This window comes from Corvus hawaiiensis, chromosome 3 (assembly GCF_020740725.1).
Source record: "Corvus hawaiiensis isolate bCorHaw1 chromosome 3, bCorHaw1.pri.cur, whole genome shotgun sequence".
NCBI classification, from domain to species: domain Eukaryota; kingdom Metazoa; phylum Chordata; class Aves; order Passeriformes; family Corvidae; genus Corvus; species Corvus hawaiiensis.
Genome location: NC_063215.1, coordinates 47,836,435 through 47,858,372, shown reverse-complemented (window position 1 = coordinate 47,858,372; position 21,938 = coordinate 47,836,435). Strand labels below are relative to the sequence as shown.

Genomic DNA, 21,938 nt, shown 5'->3' with positions numbered 1-21,938 from the left:
CAGTGTCTTTCTATCTAAACTGCTTTGTGTGCTACTACAAGAAAGAAATGTATTGTAACTGAGACACAGGTTTTTATTAGCATTTTACCTCAAGTTGGGTATGATGGAACTTCAATTTTAGAGGAACATTCGGCTAAAGTACTATTAAAATACGATGCTGTGTTCATTTAGTAATAAATTCTAGTAGTTGCAGATCATTTCTATGTTCAGGTTGTTATCTTGTAATACAAGATGTTGTCAAGTACACTGGAATCTTTCAATTACTAGGACTGTATATTGATTTCTTCCTTCTAAATTCAGGCTTAAATCAACCAGTCTGACCAACAGTTTGTGTTTGTGGCTCATGCTCATCCCTTGTACCTTACATTATCATGTTTGACCTCCTCTAGTTGGTGTGGAGTACCACTGCAAGTCCAGCACAGCCATAACAGAGCTCGCATTCTTGATGTGGTATGTTGGACTCCTACAGCCAACGTTTCCTTGGTCTGTCTTGTGCTGCTGAAGCAGTGGATGCTGTGGCACCCAGCCTTGACAGCCAGAATGTAATAAAGAACAAGTCTCACAAGGAGCTGCTGAGGGAACTGGGGTTGTCTGGCCTGGAGAAAAGGAGGTTCAGGGTTAGGGAAAGAAAGAAAAATAAGAAAACACTTCCTGCATGGTAAAAGAAGCATTTAAATTATGTCATTTACTGGAAAGCTGGAATGCATTTAAGCAGCTATGATATTCTTTAGATTTCTTGCTTTGATAGATATCTGTATAGTCAAAAGATAATATAATTTAAAATCAGTATTTTTTTAAAATTTCCCCTAAAATAAACATCTTGAGTCTTTTTCTGTAGGGTGAAAAAAGGGAAGATTGATTTCTCCCAAATGTGCCTTGGAACCTACTCCATTTACAATTTTGCCATTATAAATTGATTCTTGGCAATGTATATACTAGTGCTGCAGATGCAAGCAATTTTCAGATAAGACAGAAATGATCAATCATTCTTCTGACTACAGTGTGGAGAGGGGGGAAGAAAAAGTGATTCCATGGAAATTATGTTTTTGGGAGTACCGATTCCCAACTCCTTCTGAGACTGATTTAATCTGGCAGAAGGATGATTTCAGCAGCAGTGCCGGCTTTAATATGCTGTCTAATTAGTGATGAGACCTAGTTTTCTTTCTGGCAAGCAATAAATAAACTTGTGATTATTTCTGGATTACAGAATAGTAGTTGAAACAACCAATAGGAAACCCATTTTGGTAAACTTTTCTTTGAAAACACCCTGATGTTCTGAGAACAACAGCCTGTGAACTTTTAAGGCAAGTGAGGTAGGGATCCAAAGCAAAAGAAAATTATTGGTAATAAAAAATTATGTGGTGATCCAGAACTCTGTTGTCCAGACAAAGAAATGGACCAGCTGTACAAGCTTCATTCTGGCATCCTCAAATCCTGATGTTCACCTTTGATAAGAAAACAGTTATATTTGTGTTTAATAACATATTTTGAGAAAGATACTCGTGGTAAGCAGGATGAATAGGTGGGATGGGCAGCTCTGTGCTGAGCGTGGGACAGAGAAAGGTAGGTAGTGATGGGCAGCTGTGCTGGCAGAACAGCACAGCCACAGTGGCTGTGTATACCTGATTTTGATGTTTGGAAGATAATGTGCTGAATCAGTGGCATCTTTCTGGGGCCTGTTGTAGGATTACTTGTTTGCTATTTGACCTGTTCGGTGGTTTTGTTGCTGTGTTTGCTTTTCTTAACAAGCACAGAAGTAACAAGAGCTTCTCTGTTTCTTTGCAGCTTTTACGAGAGTTGAAGCACCCAAACGTGATTGCATTGCAGAAGGTTTTCCTTTCTCACAGTGACAGAAAGGTTTGGCTGCTGTTTGATTATGCTGAGCATGATTTGTGGGTAAGTACAGATTTCCCTGAGTGTTTGAGACAGTGCAGTAAGAGCTTGTTCATACTGATGTGTGTGCGCTGTACCTTCATATAGGCAGAGATGCATTAGTTTCTTGCTCTGTAATTAAGGGTCTAACTGAGATCCTGTTACTTTTACACTTTAAAGCCTGCCAAAGACTACGTAGAATTTTTTTTAAAATCAGATTGGGTTTTGAAGTGAAAAAGATTTTCCTGCAAGCTTTAATTGGAGTTAAAGAAAGTATTCCTAAATTGAGATCATCTAAAACTGTGTTTGGAAAAGTATTTAATACCTTTTTCCTGACATTTAGCACATGCACACAAAAGAGAAAAAGGAGAAGGACTGCTTTGATGAGTCCTCTCACTGAGATGCACTGCAAGTGACTAACATGCAATCATCTATATCCTAAACAGAGAATTTGTGACAGTATGAGTGGAAATAAAATAACAAATAAGTAAACTAATTGGGCCTACTGATGGACTATAACTACATGGAAGAGGAGTAGAGACTTAGATGTTTGTTATTAAGTTTCCAGCAAAATATTATGTGATTTGGTTTAGTCTGTTGTAGAGGTGGACATCAGTGACATTGTGACTTGAACTCAGATGCAAATATTCAAGCTCCACATCTGTTGGTAAGATGTGAGTTGCTTGGACCTGGATTTGTGTTTAAACCTGAAAGATATCAAACACAAAGTGTAATCAGTATGTTTATGATTCCTTTGAAAATACTGGCAAGGAGAGGAAGTGGTAGTATAAATTCCAGTATTACTTTTGAAGGCTTCATTAATATAGATGTTGCTATTACAAATGTTAGTGACAAGTTGCTTGATTTCTTCATACTTGGCTCTTGAGCTTGTAAATGACACAAAATTTTAATTGGACGGAAAGGAAACTTAGACCATTTAAAAGACACTTCTGGCTCAGAACAAGTAAAATCACGGTAATTTGTTCCCCTTCAAAAGCTTGAAAGATATTTAATTTTATTTCTCTTAAAGGCTAGCAGGTTTGTATTTTGAAAGTTTTCTTCATCAAAGTTCAGTGGACACTGAGAGTTTGTGTATTTCACATAACTGGTGGCAGTGATGATGAAGAGAAGTGCATCAGCTTTGTATGATAGAATTTATGTCTGCATTAAATGAGTTTATTCATTTTATGGAACAGTCACAACAAACACATTTTACTGCTACATTTATTGCCATGTGTTTTAAACACCTTTCTTCCTAACCTTTTCCATTTGATTTTGCTTTGGGCGTGTGGTTTTTACACTACATAGTGATTTTTCACATGATTTAACAGCTTTAGAAGAAGAATCACTGCAATTTGATGTTCTTGCCACTCCTCCCATATGGCTGGGTATTGGATATAATCTCAGTGAAGTTAATTATTTTCTATTATTTAAGACTGAAATGTTTGTTACAATGAGGTACTTGATATGAACTGGTTTCCCCACTTCCTAACTCTCTCTTACGTTTTTTTTTTTTTCTATGGGACATGCTACACAAATCATTTCTCCTTTCCTGTATAATTGCCCATGTTTCCTCACTTCTTAAGCCTTTGCCAGGAATTTTTTCCTCCCTTGCATAAAGTTGGCCATGTTCAAGGCCCTCTTGGTTCTGGCTTAACCTTGGTCCTCATTTCCTTTACCGTCAGCACTTCCCAAGCATCGCTCTTAATTCCCCTTTTGTCTGTTTTGCTCACTCCCAACTTTGTGTCTTTTTCCACGCTGCCTCCTACACATGGAACAGCCTCCCAATTAACGTACGTAAAGATCCTTCACTATCCTCCTTCAAAAAACTCCTGAAAATCCACTTATTTTGTAACGCATTTCAGTAATACCAACCACTTGTCATTCTGTCTGTGTTGTGTTGTGTTTCGCATTTCCTGTGCTTTACAGCTTGTGCCCTTTCAACTCTATGGGGTAGAAATTGTAATAGGGGTTTAGCACTTTTTTTTATTGCTTAGCACCATGTGCTTCCCCAGCACTACATAAAGACAAGTAAGTCTATTCATCATGGATATATCTGTTTATAAGGATTTAAGTTTTGGAATTGAAGGTGTGCTGTCTCTAGAGAGATGTAGATTTCCAGAGACTAATGTTTTCTAGGTAGCTTAGAGTTACTTACCAAAATCAGTAAGTATGGAAACTGTCCTTCTGTTCAAAGCTGCCCAGCTTTAGTAACTCCTATTGGCTTCAATGAGAAGAATAAATGCTCATCACATTCAATCATTAGATTAATTAAAATCATTATATTTTTCATCTTCTGTACTGGGAACATTTGGCAAGAGATGAATAAAGTATATTAGATGCTATCTTATTCTGTTAATTTTCTAATACTGAAAAAAAAAGTCCTGTTCTAAAGGGTTGGTGCTAATTAAACTTATTAAAAAGTTCTTCTATGGTGAGCAAGAACCTTTTTTTTTTTACTTCTCATTTAATTCTCAAGAATGAAACTGCTCAGATCTGAAATTTTATGTTTAGGTAGTGCATACTTAATAATTTTCTGTAACTTCTGTTGATACCATTACTAAGGAATGTAGAAGCTATGCTAATTTGAACTACTTTAGGTAGGCATTGGTGAACACTGATTATACTGTCCTTGACTACAAACATAGTCATTGATATTAATAACTAAGCCTATCAAAGATACTTTCTTTCCTTATCTCTCAAGTTGCATTATACAAAACAGTGCAAAGCCATTAGATTACCATAGAGAATATCTAAGAATTTAGGAATTCTTTTGACAAAATGATTTATAACTAGTTTCCTTTGATTACCAAAATTCTTGGTGTAATACTCAATGTCATTATGAATTTTCTCGGCTATTTGTCTCTGTCAAAGAGAACTGGTAAAGTTCTCAGTGTACAGGATGTTAATTTTTGACCTTAAAAATAAAGGGTTTTTTTAAATGCCAAAATTTTTGCTGTTTTGTCAGCAAAGGAGTAACTTCTTTATCAATTGAACTTTCTTGTATGTCCTTATTTCACCCTAGTCTTATACTTCTAGACAGTATACTGCTGTCCAGAACTTCCTGTGTAAAGCTAGTTCATTTAAAGACATTATTTAAATTTATATCAAATGCTTTAAATGCATGATGATTACTAAAATGGACTTTAAGAAAAGTTTGATACAAATGAGATCTGTCCTGGAGGTGAATTGCTTGTTGTCAGTCTAGTTACTTTTAGCCACTGTAGAGGTTATAATATTTAGAACTTTTCTTTTGTTCCCTTTTACAGCAGATTTTTAATATTGAAAGTATTTTCTAAAGCACACATTTTTCGTACCATGGAAAAGCACACATTTGATGACTTCAATTCCATAGTCTCTCTACTTTAAGCAGGATTTTTGATTCTAAGCAATATTTTTGTTACACTTTTTTTTTTTTTACTTTTGATATTGATAGATTATCTACCTTTCCTAGTTTTACAGAGTTAATTCTCAGACTCATTTAGTATGTTTGTATAACGTCAAATCTTTAAGATCCTCTTTTCTGGAAATATATGTTGTAACTTAAATAAGAAGCTTCTGAATGGGTTTGATCTCATTCTGAAAAAGGGTGACATTTTTATCATAGTAAAATGTGTTAAGTATGTTTTATAGCAATAAAAAACATTGCTGGTTCTGAATAAATAAGTACATAAATAATTAACTATGATTTGATAATACTGAATGTGATAGTACATTCACTATTGAAGACTAGTTAAACCATGATCTGTGTATTCTTTTAGGTTTGGTTGAATGTTTCTCTCTTACTATTAGATTCCAGTGATCTCTAACAACTAAATGCCTAGCAGCAAATACTACTGAGAAACATGGAGTAAAATTAATCTTGGAATTATTGTTGGTAATAATAAAAATATATGGGCAGACTGGCTTTTTTAATAGGAAATACTTGTTATGTATATATTCTGCTTTTAAAAAATGCAGGGTAGAGATTATTAGCATAGTCATGTGTACCTAAAAATAATCATCAAATAATGGAAAGGAGAAAATAATCTTCCTACATGTGAATTTCATAACACTAGTTGACTCTTTTAGTCTACAAATAAATGTACTTAATTTCAGCTAACAACATTTTGAATAATCTTTTATAATAAATGAAATTGGGAGAGCGTTGCATACTGATATGTGCAATAAAACTACATATTTGTTTAATGACATGAATATTGTCTAACTGCTCTGAGTTTAAACATATTCCTTAAATATGGTATAATCAGTTACAATTCTTTCTTCCACAGGCTTCAGTTTAGCTCTCAATCTTGAAGATAATTCAGATGCTAGTTGATGACAAATTTCTCTATATACATGAAAGTACTTTTGTCAGTGCAGCAGTTTTATTTTTTTATCTTTCGAGTTTCTAAAGTCATGTCTACACTTTTGTTGTAATTCAGGTGATTCTGCTAGGTGATTCTTCACGCAGTTTTCTCTCTTGTATGCGTATTTACCAATATAGGATTCTGCTGGCTGGAAGAAGAATATAAGATTTGTCCAGACAGAAGGTGATGGACTGGCATAGGTCTTTATGGCATGATTGATTGGTTCCAAGTGAAATGGATGGGGTTTTTTGATCATCAAAGTGATGGTTGAATTTCTTGCAGAGGGCAGTGGTATTCCTTGCCCATAGCTGTTTGTCATATTCTCAGAACATACACTTGCTTTTTCTGCCAGACTTGTACAAATTTGAGGGCAGTTTGTGGATGCATTTTCTGTACCACAAAGTGTGAGAATTGGAGGAAACAACAGGTAGGAGCAGGCCTCGAAACAAAGGCAAGGTGCAAAAGCATAAAATGTGTGAAAAATTGGTGTGAACAGAGTGGTGTGGTATGAATACTTTGTGTTTCACTTATATGTATACTGAAAGGGTAGCTGAATTCTGATGATTTTTATTGTATAGAGTTATTTTGACATATTTAGGACTGAAAGATATTCGAGACCTAGAAAGACCTTGGCAAAACTTAGGAAAATTATACAGGATCTGTTCATGCCTGTTCTGTGTTTCAGAGCTTAGATATTTAAAGCAAACTGGCATTAGCAAAAGTTGGCATGTTAAATTTCTTTACTAAAAATGTTCACCTCTTGTCACTTGGAGTAGGATCTTTAGTTAGGCAGTTTGGTTAATGACATTTTAAAGAAGATACTTGATGATGGCCATGCACTGGCGTCATTTAGAGGGAACAAGCATGCATTTTTCCTCTCCTCTTGAAGGACAGTTTATGGTCATTGCTGTAATGTTTCCAAAATTGGAAACTAAAGTGATCTCTCTAGAAGTACTTCTACCAACTTCTGTTTTGATTTTATTTTACTTGTGATAAGTAAATTGACAAAATTTTCTTAATTTCTAAAACTGTGGTGTCTGAAATGAGTTACAAATGTAGGCATATGAAACTATGATTTATGTTTGGAACAGCAAACAAATGTTACTTGGGTTCATTGGGTCTTTGCTTTCTCTTTTTGAAAATCATGGAAACAATGCTTCTTTATTTTTTATACCACCTTAAGATTTTTATTTGATTTCTTTTAAAATGCTTTACATTTAAAGTAAAACATAGTAATTTGAAGTAATTTTGTGTTTAAAATGAGACTGGAAGCCATATAGTATGAACCTTCCTCTTGACCTTGGTACCGATTTAACATGTAGCCAAGCTTCTCTCTCTTCAATATTAAAATGTAACTTTACTTTTTATTGGCACACTGACATAATTCTGTTTTATTCTGAAAGGCTGCATTAGGGATTGGATAGAATGCAGGGTTTTTGCTGAAGGGAGTGCAAGCAGTTTGCTTCAGCTGAGAGAGGCATCTGTGTTGGCATGATTGCATTTCAGTTTGATGGAGATGCATGTAACTTTCAACAAGCATTGCCTTAAGCAGTAGAACTCAAGCAGTCAGGTTTTCTAGAGGCTTGTGTCTAGGGATTATCTCGTGTGTTGAGGGGGGAGCTCACACCGTAACTTCATTTAGTCAGACATGCATAAAATCTCTCCATTAGCTGGCTTCCTACTTTTGTGATAAGTTTCTAGGTCTGACTTGTTTTAACCTCTGTCATACTGAACAGCAGCTCTTGGAATTGGGAATGGGATGACACAAACACAGACTCGGAAGCAGACTAAAATTAGGATCTTACTGAATGTTTATTTAACTGCTGGGTAAATCCTAGGGATTTGAATTTGCTCTGTATTGTTATGCATTATGTTTGCTTTGTTTATGGTGGAGAATTTAGAAAATGCACATAGTTCTTCACTTTCAACTTTCAAACCAATTTTAATGCACAAGGTAACATAGAAGAAGGCAGGCAAACTCCTAGATTGAGTATTGTTTCATCATTTTATTTCCAAATGTCTAGTTCAGTTTCTCCTCTTCATTTTTTGTCATTTATATGGTCTTGCCTTTTCAAGAGCTAAAATGGTCTTACTGCAATAATGTGGTTTATCCAGTTTTCCTTGCAATTGTATTACATTTTTTGAAGTTGAAAATTGGGAATAAGCAGTTAGTAAGTAAAACCAATAGTCCCAGAGATTGCAAACAGAAATGTATAGCTTCCTTGCTTTTCTAGACTGCTAATGAATGTGTACTTTAATGTTGGTCAGTGAAGCATTAATTTAATTTAGAATAAAGACTTAAAAGCACTTCTACAAAGTTGCTGTCTTGTTTAAATTAAAAACAAAATATGTACAAGCAATAGAAAATTTTTTACATTATGTTTATATTTTATAGTGAATACCTACTTGACTCACATCATTTTTGGGATCCAGTCAGTGGCAGCATGTTTTTAAGATTTAGGAATCAGAAATACAGATGCACAGAAGGGGAAAATGACTTGGCTAATTTTGCTGAATAGATTTCAGTATTGCTTGGAGTTCTATTCACCTCTTATGACATGTGTTCTTCTTTCATTTTGAAGGATTTTAGATATATCAGAAGAGGGTCTGCATCTGCAGTGTTCTAATGAACTAATTAAAATAAATTTATGTCTGCATAACACTGTGGATGGGTTTCTCTTCTGTAGCATGTGACTGGTATAGTGTGGATTGACAATTAAGGCATCCCTCATTAATTTTGCTGAATGAGTCTGGGTGTTTTCCAGCTTTTTTTGGCCAGGTGATGTATCAGTATATGTGACTTACCTTTAGGGAGTTGCAGCGAAAAAGGACATGGGGAGTGCTGAAGCTTTTTGACCCTTTGCTTATTGTCTTGTTACAAACATGCCTCTGACTTGTTTGGGTTGTGGAAGTCCCCATGTTTTGTTCTCAATGGTTGTCCATTAAGGGTGAGATTCAGCAAAGAATTTGAGTATACCTGAAGGTTAGAAGCTGCAGTGTCCAACTTCACCTCATGCTTCCTAGAGAGAGAGGCAGAATGTGCTTCATACCTGTCATGGTTCAGATTTATACCCTCAACTCACAGGACAGTCTTGATTCTGTGCTATTCAGCAAAAAGATTTATTCAATGAGAGAAGTCTAGTTTTAAAGCCTAGTGGTTAGGTCAGTTATCTGGGAAATGGGAAATGCAGGCTACAATTCCTGTAATTCCTGTAAATTATCCCATACCTTTATTAGGTCTAAGATTCTGGCTGTTACGTGCTGTACTTGAAGCTGCACTTTGGGACTCTTCAGGCAGTGAAGCTAGTAAAGAGTGCCTCCTCCACTTGCATGGTGCACTTAGGTATAAAGAGCATCCTAGTTTGTGTTGGTACCTGTATCCGTTTCTACACCTGAGGTCTTGGATTTAGACTCTTAAATATTAAATGTTTTGACATGTAAGGAGCACATCTCCCTGCCATAGCTGAAGTCAGCACAATTGTTCAAGTTAAAAAGTTCCTTTAGCATTGTTGTACTGCTGTGGCATCCTTTGCTTTGAAGCTTACGGTACACCTGATCTGCCAGATCACCAAAACTTTTGTCCTGTTGTTTTCTGATTTGATGCTCTTTTCTATCTATATTTTTTTTTCTTATTTAATTTGAGGTATGGTTTCTCCACAACAGTGGTAGGGGTATATAGATGTATTTCTGAAAATACAAAGAAATGAGAGAGTTTAGGCTTGCTGCCTCCAGTGGAAGAGATGATGTTCAGCAACAGCACCTGTTTGCTCTTCTGTTTCTTAGATGGACACTGTCATTAGAATTGCTGCTTAGTGTTTGTTAAATGTGTTGGTCTTTCTTTATATGAAATTGGATGAACTATTTCTTTTTAGAAAACTTCTCACTGTAGGACTTGGTCACAAACACTGTGGATTCATTCCAATGTCATGGGCCAAATCCAGCTTTTCAGTTGCCTATACTACTTGGCCCTGCAATGTATTTTTAGCTTTTGTTCAGTTCTCTAAACTGTGATATTTGTGGTCTTTTGGATATAAACTTCTGTAGAGTAAGCTGGCAGGTTTTATTTGCGTTTGCAGGAAATTGGATTTTATCTAGTGGTGATATTGCTTGCTTCGAGCAAAACTATCTGTTTTAATTCACTTCTGCAATTCAATAACCCTTTCAAGAAAGGAGCTTGTTTCCTTAGCCTTTCTAACTGGGAGCCACATGGGAGGGCAGGGACAGAAATCCAATGGCATCAACCTGGTGCTGTCTCAGTCCCAACCTCCAGAGGTACCAGAGTAGCTGAGGCAGGGCCAGAGGCACAGCCACGTGTGTTTTTCCTCCTCAACACATCTGTGGTTAACTGTGTCCAGTTCTGTCTCATGAGACTCTCTTTCATTTTCTCTGTGCCTAAGGACTAATGTTTCGTGTGGATAGTAGTCAGTTTTTAAATGGGTGTAGAAATCCCTTCTAGTGATTACATGCACCTTGAAAAAGGGCAGGACTGGATTTATGGGTCTCTATGTATGATCTTTGCCTGTTGGTCGCTCTGTATTTTTTCATCTCCTGTATTAATGAATATATTAATTTGTGAGTTTATGGTATCATTACTGCTTTATAAATTATATTGTAATTACACATGAAGGTCACTATCCAATGAGCATTGTGTGGTACTAGGGACTCCTAGTTGAAGTTATGAGACAGAATCTTGTGACATCACAAGAAAAAATTTTCTAAGGAAATAATCCCTTAAAGCATTTCATTACAGTTTCCAGAGTGATTGCACAACTAAAGGATCGGGTACTAAGAGCTTGTCTTGTTTACTGATCCTCATGAGTATATTAAAAACTGACAATCCTGTAAACTTCTACTGTTTTTAAATACACAGCCGTAAATACTGTACATTTAGTAGTGGAAGACTCTGTGGAAACATTGTTGATAGGGAGTAAGCAGGCTGTTTTGATTTATTTGTGGTTTTCTGCCTTTCTTATTTCTCTTTAAACAATATCGTTTACACTTTTGCTAAGTACAGTTTGACAGTGGCTAAAGTACTGGTGACAGCCAGAGGTAGCATTTACCATGAGTGAACATTAACTCATTACCATTTTCATTGGGAGCAGTAGTGACAAACTGGGTGGGGAGTGGGGATGGTGGAGGGGGGAGCTGGTCTAATTAAAGCACAGCCACTGGCTACCTCTTTAACCTGAGAAGGAAGAAGATCTTGAACTAGACAAATCCTGTTTAAAGAATTGGGTAATTAATAGCGCTATTCTAGCATTTTGTATCCTTTTCAGTAAAAATTCAAACTGCCTTTATTATTTCTCCCTTTCAAAAGACACATAATTGAAAACTATTTTGTTATTTAAGGTGCTTCATTGAATTGCCTTCAAAAAGGAGATTTTTTTTTTTCCCATCTGAATGAACATACTTAGTTGTTTGCTAAATGACTATATATTAAGATCGGGTTTGTGCCTTGCATAGCCCCACCTTACCTGAGGATTGAAAAGGTAGAAAGGCCTCACTCCAGTTTATTTCTTGTACAGTGTAGCAAAACCAAGCCTAACCCATCATCTCCATGCTGATCTTAGAATTAATTATTTTATGACTATTTCATGATCTCTCAGCAATCTTTTAATGATTTTTTTTCATCAACTAATACTGGGGTTCTTTCCTGCATTCTGTGTTTTCAAGTGGTGTTTGTCCTCCAGTGGGCAGACTGACTATTGTAATCCAAGAGCCACCAGCTTGTCATCATCAATGAAATACGCAACCAAAACTTGGAAGCAAGAAGATAACCATTTTTCGATGTTTGAACATGATCTCACTGAAATGTTGTGGTGTGGGGTTTTTGGAGTTTTGCCATTCCCCCCCCCCCCCCCCCCCCCCCTTCTAATATTTATTAAAACATTTACTTAATCTCTGTCTACTGGGATTCTGATTTAGGGGGGAATAGTAGTTGCAAGTATGATATCCTGGGTGTTTTGGAAGAGGAGGAGGGAAAGTGTGAAAACATAGTGTGGTCCTCCTACTGGTAGATACTCCTGGTTTGAAAGGTTCTGCTCTAGCTGCTGAGGGTAAGAGGATTCCATATGGGGAGGAGGGAGGAAAGAGAATGTCTAAGACCCTTTACTGGAGGTAAGTAGCCAGTATTTAGTTATTCACAAAAACTTGACAGCTGTTCTTTGAAGCAACTCAGAGAATAAAAACAATTTAAGAGAATTGTGAGTGCATCACTGTTACTTTAATTGCGAAGTTCAACAAACTTTGTATTTCATTCCATTATTTAGTGTTAGTAATAAAAATACCCCAAAACACCCAACCTTCTCACCTATCACCTAACTTTCTTCATGTTTCTACTTGTTTTATTTCTAGCATATTATCAAGTTTCACCGTGCCTCAAAAGCAAATAAAAAGCCCATGCAGTTGCCAAGATCTATGGTTAAATCCCTACTCTACCAGATCCTCGATGGAATCCATTACCTCCATGCAAACTGGGTGCTTCACAGAGATCTGGTAAGTGTGACATGATACCTGGTTGAGAAAGTTCCACGTGCGTGCTGTTGGGTAGGACAAGAAAAGCCCCTGTTAGTAATCTTGTATATCGACCCCTACAGCTCTTCCTGTTATTGTTGCAGGAGACCAGTTGCGGCTTCAAACATGAAAACAAACTATGCTTTCACATTGTTTTTATCTGAGTCATCTGAGCTCGGACAATGATGCCAGATCCGGTAAAGGGATTGCAGATATCAATATCCGAAAACAGTACGTGAGACAGCTGATAATTGTTGGTTGAACATTCTTACAACTTTTCGCATGACTTTGAAAAGGCATCTAAATAGGAAAGTGATTGATACCTTTTTACATTGTTTGGCTTACGTGCAAGTTACCATAAAAGCTAGTGAAAGAGTAGTTTTTTCGTGGAGTATTTCTTTCCCATGTGGTATTTTTTCTGACCGTGAGAACTATAAAAGAGTTATCGTCTTGAAATTTCTCATGACCTGAAGTAGCTCTTGAAGTTGATTGCAGATTACAAGGGCAGCCTTGTCTTGGTTCCCCTTTTCCCATTAAAGTTTTCCATTGCTCCTCATAATTAAGTGAAGTACTACTATGGTTTATGAAAAGAATACTAATACGGGTGTGCTGCCACTTGCATTGTAACTAGAATGTTTGGCATGAGACAAACAATGTGATGGTTAATATGCCAAATAACACTCCTAGGTATGGTAGTGTAACCTGTGTATAAAGTCACTACTTTTATTTGGTTATTTTTTGTAGTTGCCTCAGTATGTCAAAATAGGGCTGCGTGTCCAGAAACTTAGCAGTCTCTAATTAAGTTTTGTGAGACATAGATTGTTCTTGAATTTTTAGTAGTAAGTAGGGACTTTGGTTAATTTTTGGATGTAGAGCAAATTTTTTTGTAATAGATAAGAATAAAGTAAGGCAGGCCTGGCATACAAGTCACAAACACTTTCTGAACTAAATTTTATTTGATGTTTGTTGTAATAACTAACAGCAGTGGCCAGAACAGGTTTCAGTTTTTGTTATGGATCTTTTTTTTACTTTGTTCCTTAGTTGTTTATTGTTGGTTTTTCTGTTAAATTCCAGATGTTAGTATATTTGGGGAGAGGTGTGGGGTGTGGTTTGCCTTTGGAATAGTAGCCATGACCAAAAACAGGAAGCATGTACAATTCTGATTTTCACATTAAAATTACTACTTTCCTAAAGAGTCAGCTGCTGCTTTGGCAGAATGCTCAGATGTAATTAGATACAGCTTGAGAAGGAACACCTGAAAAGTCTATATCCAGCTCTGTTTAAGGGAGACATATCTGTTCATGGAACTGTTAATTATATACACACTTAAATGCTATATATGAACTTGGTATTTTGATAGGAAATACAAGGTGGTATCTAAGATAATAAAAACAAATGCCCTTGAGAATTTTCTTTCTGGTGTTGTTATTTCAGCCTGCAGCACCAGGTGTTTTGTGTGACTAGTGCTGCTACTTTACAGTTCTTATCTGTTGCTGATGAGTTGCAGCAAAACTGTTGTCTAATGTCTTTGTCTTTTTTTTTGAAATTTTGGGAGATGATGGTTGCTGTTGTGAAAAAGATGACTATATTTTTGTGGTTCTGGAATGATAGTGCTTGAATGATGTTGGCATAATTGAGAGAGGGGAACAACAGAAATTTGTGAATCTTAGTGTGTTCTTGGTCTGCAAATAAGTGTAAACTGATGGATTCCAGGATGCTTCAGAAAGACGAAGGAAACCAGTTCAAAAATTGCTTTGATACACTAATGATTTAAAGGTGTAGTCAGAATCCTTTGCCTTTAAAAATTTTTTTCTGATTTCTGAAAAATTCAAGTATGTCAAATAGTTGTATCTTGAGCATGGTAAGAAAAAAGCTGATGTTATTTTGGATATGTCCTTGTGTCTGCACTTGAAATTAGAGGTTAATATAATAATTTAATAATCAATTTAAATCCTTGATTAACCAGAAATTTTTATGTATCTGTAATTTTTATTTGTATGCTCATACTTGTGACTTTTTGCTACTATGAATGATACCTCAGGCACAATTTCACTGGAGTCAGTTTCTTGCATAATACATAAATACCAGCTCTTCAATGTCTTCTTAAGCTGGGGAGCAATTTTTCTGGTGGTTTTCTCTTTGCTGTTTTAATTTACATCTGCTGGAGAAGTATTTTTCTATTTTATGTAAACCAAATTTTGCATCAAAACACCTTGTACTTTCTTGGTTTAATATAACTCTGTTCTTACTATTTTAAACCTGTATTTGGATGTAGACCAAAGATGGTGACATCCATGAAAGTCATGTTATGCTTATTTCATTGCTTAAAAAAAATAAAATTAGATTATCCAAGAATATTTATCATAATATTAGTCAAAGTCTCCTGAGACATGGAAATGATCCCTGTAATTTATTTAACAAATGTTGTGAAAAAACAGAAACCTGTGAGGTTAGGTATTTACTCAGAGGTATTTGAAGAACATTGTTTAAATCTTAATTTACTACTGCCTTAAATCAAAGAGGTTTTTAAAGAAGCTGGAATACCAAATTTGTTACTTGAAAACCTTAAAATTACTAAGGTATTTTTAGTTAAATAGTTTTTAAGATCAGCAGTAGCCAGCAAACGCATGACGGGGTAATAAAAGTGGTGAACAATGTGAACTTGCCAACTTGAATTCCATGTCCTTTCCTTGGGCTGGGCTAACGGATGGGTGTTGCCACAAGGAGACAGTCTCGTTCCCCTCTTCACCGCCGCCAGGCATTGACACCAATGTTAATGGCCTGGCAGGGGACACTCACCTGACTCATGGTGAGCTCCTTCAGGGAGTTAAAGCCACAGAAAGTGTCCTCTTTTCACCTGCAGAGCTTGCTTTCTGCAGGGTTAGCTCCCTCACTGTGCAGGAGCTGATGCAGAGGCAATGCGAGGCTGGAGGTGATGGCAGAAAGCTCAACAAGCTGTTCTAGCATCACCTGTCATTAGATCTGGTTATTTTATTGTTAAAATGCACTATTTTGATTCTTAGAAGGGAGTGCAAGTGTTCTTAAAAGATTAAATCAGGATAACTTTGTGATGCAAGACTTACGGCAGCTTAAGTCTGCCAGCACAAGTCCAGCTTTAGGAAAGTGCTCAAATTGAGGCAAACACCAAATAGTCTTTCACTCATGCTTCTAGAAACTGGAAACTAATTTAGTGTAGTGTATCTTCCAATTTTTTGTAGTATTTGGGTTATTTTGTGTCTGGCTTTTGTATCCTGAGGGTAGCTTAAAGGTGCTAAATGACTTTTTAGGTATATTTTTTTAGCTAAGCTATTAATTTCTCTCAGTTAAAAAACATTCAGCCTTTATGGCAGGATTCAAACAAGTAGAGACTATGGGACAGGAGCACTGGATTACTGATTTCTTTGAATAGCCTTGTGTCAGTTTATACACAAGATGGAGTTGACCTAAGTTTGTGAAAATCCATGCATTTGTTCTCCTGTCAGCCCATTTTGAGTGGGATTTTGCTGTTGAATTGCATGTCATTGGGCAATGATAATTTTCTCATTTCAACATAGCAGCATTCCTGAAAGCTGTGCAAGAGAAGAGGGGGCATTTGCTGGCTCTGCTAGCTGCTGGAGCACTTCATTATGAACAAGAGATTAATAGAGAGAGCTCTTGGAGAAAAGACCTTTGAGTACTAAGCTTTTGGCTTTTTAAAATATTCAATATACACTGTGGGCTGTCCACTTGAACGGGATCTAATCAGTGCTCCATACCGCAAATTAAGAGCAAGTTAGAAGATGCAGCACTTGAAGTACAGTATTTCAGAGTCTTCTGAGATCTTTGTCCCCTTCTCCCCTAGAAGTGAAGTATTTCGATTATACAGGAATGTTCAGCAAAGGTCTTACTTTGCTAGGCTGTCAAAAAATGGAGATCTCCCATGTAGTGTTTACAGTGTCTGTTCATGTTAGCAACTGAAAGGATTTGGGCACTCTCTTGTGCTAATAATCCCTCTGTAGATAAGTTGCTTAAGGTCAAAAGCAGGTAGAGACCATATCCTTTAGCACCTGATAAAAGCAATTTCTATTTGTAACAGAATGTATTTTCCTGAAGGGAGGTATTATCTATGGGATGTTTGAAGTGCACAGAATCCATACTGAGAAATTAATTTAAGATTCCACTTATGTCCTTGGGCATTTCTTTAGAATACTGCGTAATATTATTAAAACTGCTGGTTGAAAAATTAATGTTGGAACTCAAACTCACCAGAGAAATGCAGATTTCTTCTCCCCCTCCACCCTTCTCCCTAAGATTGTGTTAAATGGTTGCTCTAAGGGTTCTGCAATAGAAAACTTACTTGTCGTGATGGTCATATAAAGTGGCTTTGTAAAATGAGCCAAGTTGCTTAAGTGTTTTTATTATATAAACATTAATCTGGACACGTCTGTGTGGGGTTTTCTCAGTGTAACCCTTTCTCTCCAAATCAACCTTTTCACTCTAATTTCACTAAGGAGAGGGAGGAGGAATCCAGCTGTGGTAAAGACTTTGCTACTGGTTTCCCATCTGCAGCTTTTTTATTACCATTCCTTTGTCTGTTAAAGAAGGAGAAAATAACATCTACGTTCTGTAGTTTGTTTCACTATGTCATCTGTATTGGGAGGAGCTAATTTTATTGTGTGCTTAAGTTAATCAGTTTCTGTTTGTTTATGGAGTGGATTATGGAGGGTCTATGTGCTTCTCCCACCTTCAGAATTTATGGAGTACTAATCTGGGCGTTTTTGGTGGAAGGACATAGAAGACAATTGAGGTTGACGTAATTTTGACTCTGCATATCTGTCTGTATAGCAAATGTCTGTACACAGCCTTTAGGATGATCAGACGTGTGAGCTCTCGGATACAGGCATCTTAACAAGTCTCCTGGATACCCAGCTGGTGTAGTAACAGTAAGCCCAGTATCTTTCCAAGGGTGAATCTTGAGCAGAGCCAAGAGATGCCAGTGTGGCGTCTGGCTCCGGCTGGCCGTGACTGCACTCAGGGCAAGCTGTCTTCTCCAGTGCTCCCGCTCCGCATCTCTGGTGGAACTGTGTGCAGTGGACAATGCAGTAGTTGTTGTCTCTCAGGGTTTTCTGGAAACTGCAGCCATTTGCAACCTGGGTTTTCTCCTGTCACAAGTAAAGCAGAAAGGGAAAGCACAAATGGAAGGGGTTAGACAGATAATTTTCTGTGGGAATCTGCAACTTCTGTCTCTCTCAAAAGCACAGACTATTCAGAAATGATTAAACTAATTAGTTTTTCATCCTCTCTGATAATTTGTGGGGTTTTTAAAAAATATTTTTGTTTATTCAGAACAAGTATTTTAACTGACCCATCACAATGTTTCTATAGAATAGCAGCATTTTACTAAATTTTCAGTAATTCAGTTATATTAAATTCAGTAAAGCTCTAATAGTTTTCAGGTTTTTAGTTGACTGATTGACTTTTAGTTTAGGGAAAACTCCCAGTCATTTCCTCATAGTAATCCTCTTCAAGCCAGTAGGTAAATGTGCAGTCTCTTACCATGGACTTATACCTGAACTCTGCTCTAAAACTTTGCTCCCACATTACACAACTCACTTAACTTGTCTTTGCCTCTGTTTCCCAATCTGTTACTTATTTATGGGTCTATTTTGTAGCTCACTGCTTTATGTGCTATAAAATTGGTATAGTATGGTTTTGTAGGTAATTTCTTTTTGTCATTTAATGCTCTTCTTTTAGAAATAAAAACAATTGCATATTGTATGAAGCCATCAGAAAGCTTAAAGTTATGTTATGTGGATACTCACTTTTTGCTTCTGCTTTCATGCTTTCGTTTCAAAGCCTTTGATAAAAAAATGCCTATTATTACTAGTTTATAGTACTTAACTACTTCTCCCACTTCCTCCCTATGCCCTCCCAAGATTTTCCAGTAAATGATGAGAAAAGTTACCTAAAAAGCAACAGAACTGAAGTGGCTTTTAAATTTCCCACTTTCATTTTGCTATGCAAGCAAACTGTGGGTTTGAAAAATAAAATGTAAATAGATGTGTGGGAAACTCCCCTTTTACTAGCAATTCTAAAATGGGATTTTTGTGCTGATATCAAAAGTAAATTTAGATACAGGTTCATGCATCCCTCTCTTGACAGGCAGCTGCTGTGCAGGAATGTAGAACTGTTGGGTCCTGCCTTCTGCCAGTAATTTTGTGCTGGCTTGAAAAGCTTCTTGGCCCTGTTGCCCCCATTTGAGCATGCACATGGCTCCTGTAAATAAATACCAAGTCAACCTGTCTACCAGTTTCTTTAAACTTGTAAAACCTGCTGTAATTGTAATCCCCACCATTCTGTGTCGTCGTGTGTGTGCATGCATGGGAAGGGTGCAGGAATATGTATGGACATGCACTCCTGACTCGTGTTGTTCCCAAGCTGTGTATGGGTTCGGGCCTCCTAATCGTTTATTATTCCATCTGCACGATCTCTTTGGGATGGAGGGCACTTTCCACAGTGTCAGAGAACCATATGAATGATCCTACTCAGCTTGCAGATTTCCCAAAAGAAAGGAAATGCAAGCTAAACCCACGTATTTCAAGAAATTAGACTCTGTTGATGACTTCGAAAGTGACTTGAATTTACTAACTGAAAGGTCAACACATTTTTCTTCTTTTATATCTGGTTAGAGAGAAGATAAACTTTTTTATTTACTGGTGCAGAAGAGCAGTATGTAGGTGCCTATACACATATCAGTACGTGCTTCTAGATAGATAAATGAACCAGAAATTTTATGTGCTGATTAACAAACTGAGTTTTATCAGCATATGCTTTTATTTTTTTTAAATTTTTTTTAGCATTAAATATATATTGGGGGCACCTATTAAAAAATGGTGCGTTTCTCATTACTGAGAACTTTGCTTTTGTCCTTCAGTTGTAAAAACTAATCTTCACATGATTTAAAAAGGTATGTGAAGATGTGCAGACTGTTACCTCTGTTGTGTACATGGAAACAGCAATTTTTCCATGGCTGACTAATGCATACCTTTTGGTTTGTGGCAAGAGTATTAAGATGTTTGTAGATTAATTTTTACTAATAAAAATAATTACAGTTGAGGAGAAATGCTTTACCTCAGGTTCTGAAACAAGCTTATGCTCATAAAACCCTGACTGGATATAAATTCAGATGAGTCAGAAGAAACAAAGGGGCTGATTTAATGTTCTTTTGGCTGCATTTTGCTGCTAAAGTCAACAGATGACATACGGCCTGTGAACTTCTTATCTCTTTTCCTGAGATGGAAAAAGGGCAACAAGGAAGCAAAAGTATTAAAATAATTCTAGAATTTATTTGTTTGGTTTTTTTTTTTCCCCCCGATACAGAATAAACAGATTGAAAACATCTTCTTTTCTAGTAGCCCCAGTTTAGGTACCATCTGTGTAAGGAGGTTTCTAGTAAATATGTGATGTATTTAAACTTACTGTTGCAGCAGACCACTTGGAGTGAGGAAACTGAGTTTTGCCTTCTAAGTAAAAATGCAAAGTTTAGAAGCTGCTTTTAGAAGTTTTTCTTTTTTTTTCTGTTCAAGAAAGTACCCTTGGGATAATGGGATTGACTACAATTGCATCTATGGGATTATTTCTGTTTGGACTCATTACCCCTTCTGAATAAGGCTACAGAGGTTGGCACCATCTTGTTTTACAGTAATAGAAATTAATGAAGCTCAAGAAAATTATGTTAAAATCAGTGAATACAACTAATGTAACAACATATAATCAAGAAAAAATGAAAAAAGGGCATTTTTTTCTTCCATGTTGCTTGCCATCTTGTGCTTTCTCATGTACATTTCTCTTCATTTGCAAACATGCCGTAGTTACTGCTGCTCCACTAAGCAGTTGCAGTAACATTGCAGATTGTCTTGCATTTAAATTAAACATCTTTGATTAGTGATCCAGGAAGCTGCAGTGACTAGCAAAGGATGTTAGTTTATTTCTCATTTTGCTATGTGTGAACTTTGTCAAAGAAACTGGCTCTGCTGCAGAAAATGACTGATCAGCTGGTGTTTCCCAGATGGCTTATCTCAGGACTCTGTCTTCTCCAACCTCCATGCTTTCTGCTTTCTGGCTAATGTTTCAGAAATCACTGGCCTTATGGTAGCTCTTGAGACCAAATACTACAGTTATGTATGGCAGTTAAAGAAAACAAAGGAAATACTTTGCAAAATCTATGAAGTGATCCTCTCAGAAATTGGGCATTTGGTCTTCAGATTCATCTCTAGGAAGGATTATGGTAATCTTTTTCAGAATTCCACATAAAACCATCTTGGAATTAAAATTTCAAGACATTTTAATTAACACAGGAACAATTCCTTCAGGATATCTGGACCACTGCTAAAATATTTATGATATTCTGTCACCTATTTTAACAGTGAAGCAGCAAAGATTTCAAGACAAAAAAGGCTTGTTATAGTGCAAGTAGTCAGTGTTAAACGCACAATTTTCTGAATACCAAACCTCAGTACTAATAGGACTTTTTAAACTGCTATTCTCTGTTGTTTTCCTGCCCTCTGGAAGCTAAAGCCCATGTGAATGTATGACAGGTGTTTTGACAGACCCCCATTCCACTTCATTCAGCACCTCAGTGGTGTTAGAGCACAATTCACCTTCTGGTTTCCTTTGAGTGGCTTGTAGAAGCACTTCCAAGCAGTTCAGTAACCTTTCTGTGCTACTATATAAAGTAGTTGAAAACTGTGTGGAAATAATTTTATTCTGTTTAAGTAAGCTAGTGGCATCTGGAAAGTGTTCTTGTTCTGAAAGTGTTCCTGCAACCCTTTCCTCCCACCCCCAAGCTAGCCCTCCATGTGTGATGTTTTGGCTCCTACTGGTTTCATAATCTTTGAACATAGGTTGAGGTTGTTTTTCTATTCGTTTATTTCTATTTAACCAATTCAGGTTTGTTTGGGATGTTTTTTGGGTTTTTTTTGGGTGAAGTGTTCTACCTAACCAAAAAAAATAGTCATAAAAATGAAGCCAGGTTGTACTGGGAGTTTATGCCTGCTTGTTTTGCTAGTTTAAATATTGAGCCCAAATCCCAGGATTTAGTATGGTAATGTTCTGTATAGCTGATGTTCTCAAATATAACTCATGAAAAAAAAAGTTCCATAGCCAATATTTTGCATTCCTGAAAATCCTCTTGGAGTGGGGGATTTCAGCTACTCAAGCCATTTT

General features: G+C 36.6%; 1 protein-coding gene across 3 annotated transcripts in view; it reads left to right on the top strand.

Annotated features, from left to right (window-relative positions):
* CDK19 (cyclin dependent kinase 19) overlaps positions 1-21,938 on the top strand; it is a 128,510-nt gene that overhangs the window by 45,959 nt on the left and 60,613 nt on the right. For 2 of the 3 annotated variants that reach the window (XM_048296912.1, XM_048296911.1), the window contains exons 3-4: positions 1,786-1,896; positions 12,576-12,716. In XM_048296912.1, the coding sequence (XP_048152869.1) occupies positions 1,786-1,896; positions 12,576-12,716 (252 nt within the window). Of the gene's footprint in view, positions 1-1,785; positions 1,897-3,652; positions 3,666-12,575; positions 12,717-21,938 lie in introns of those variants that run through there. The other variant, XM_048296913.1, reaches the window with a different exon arrangement.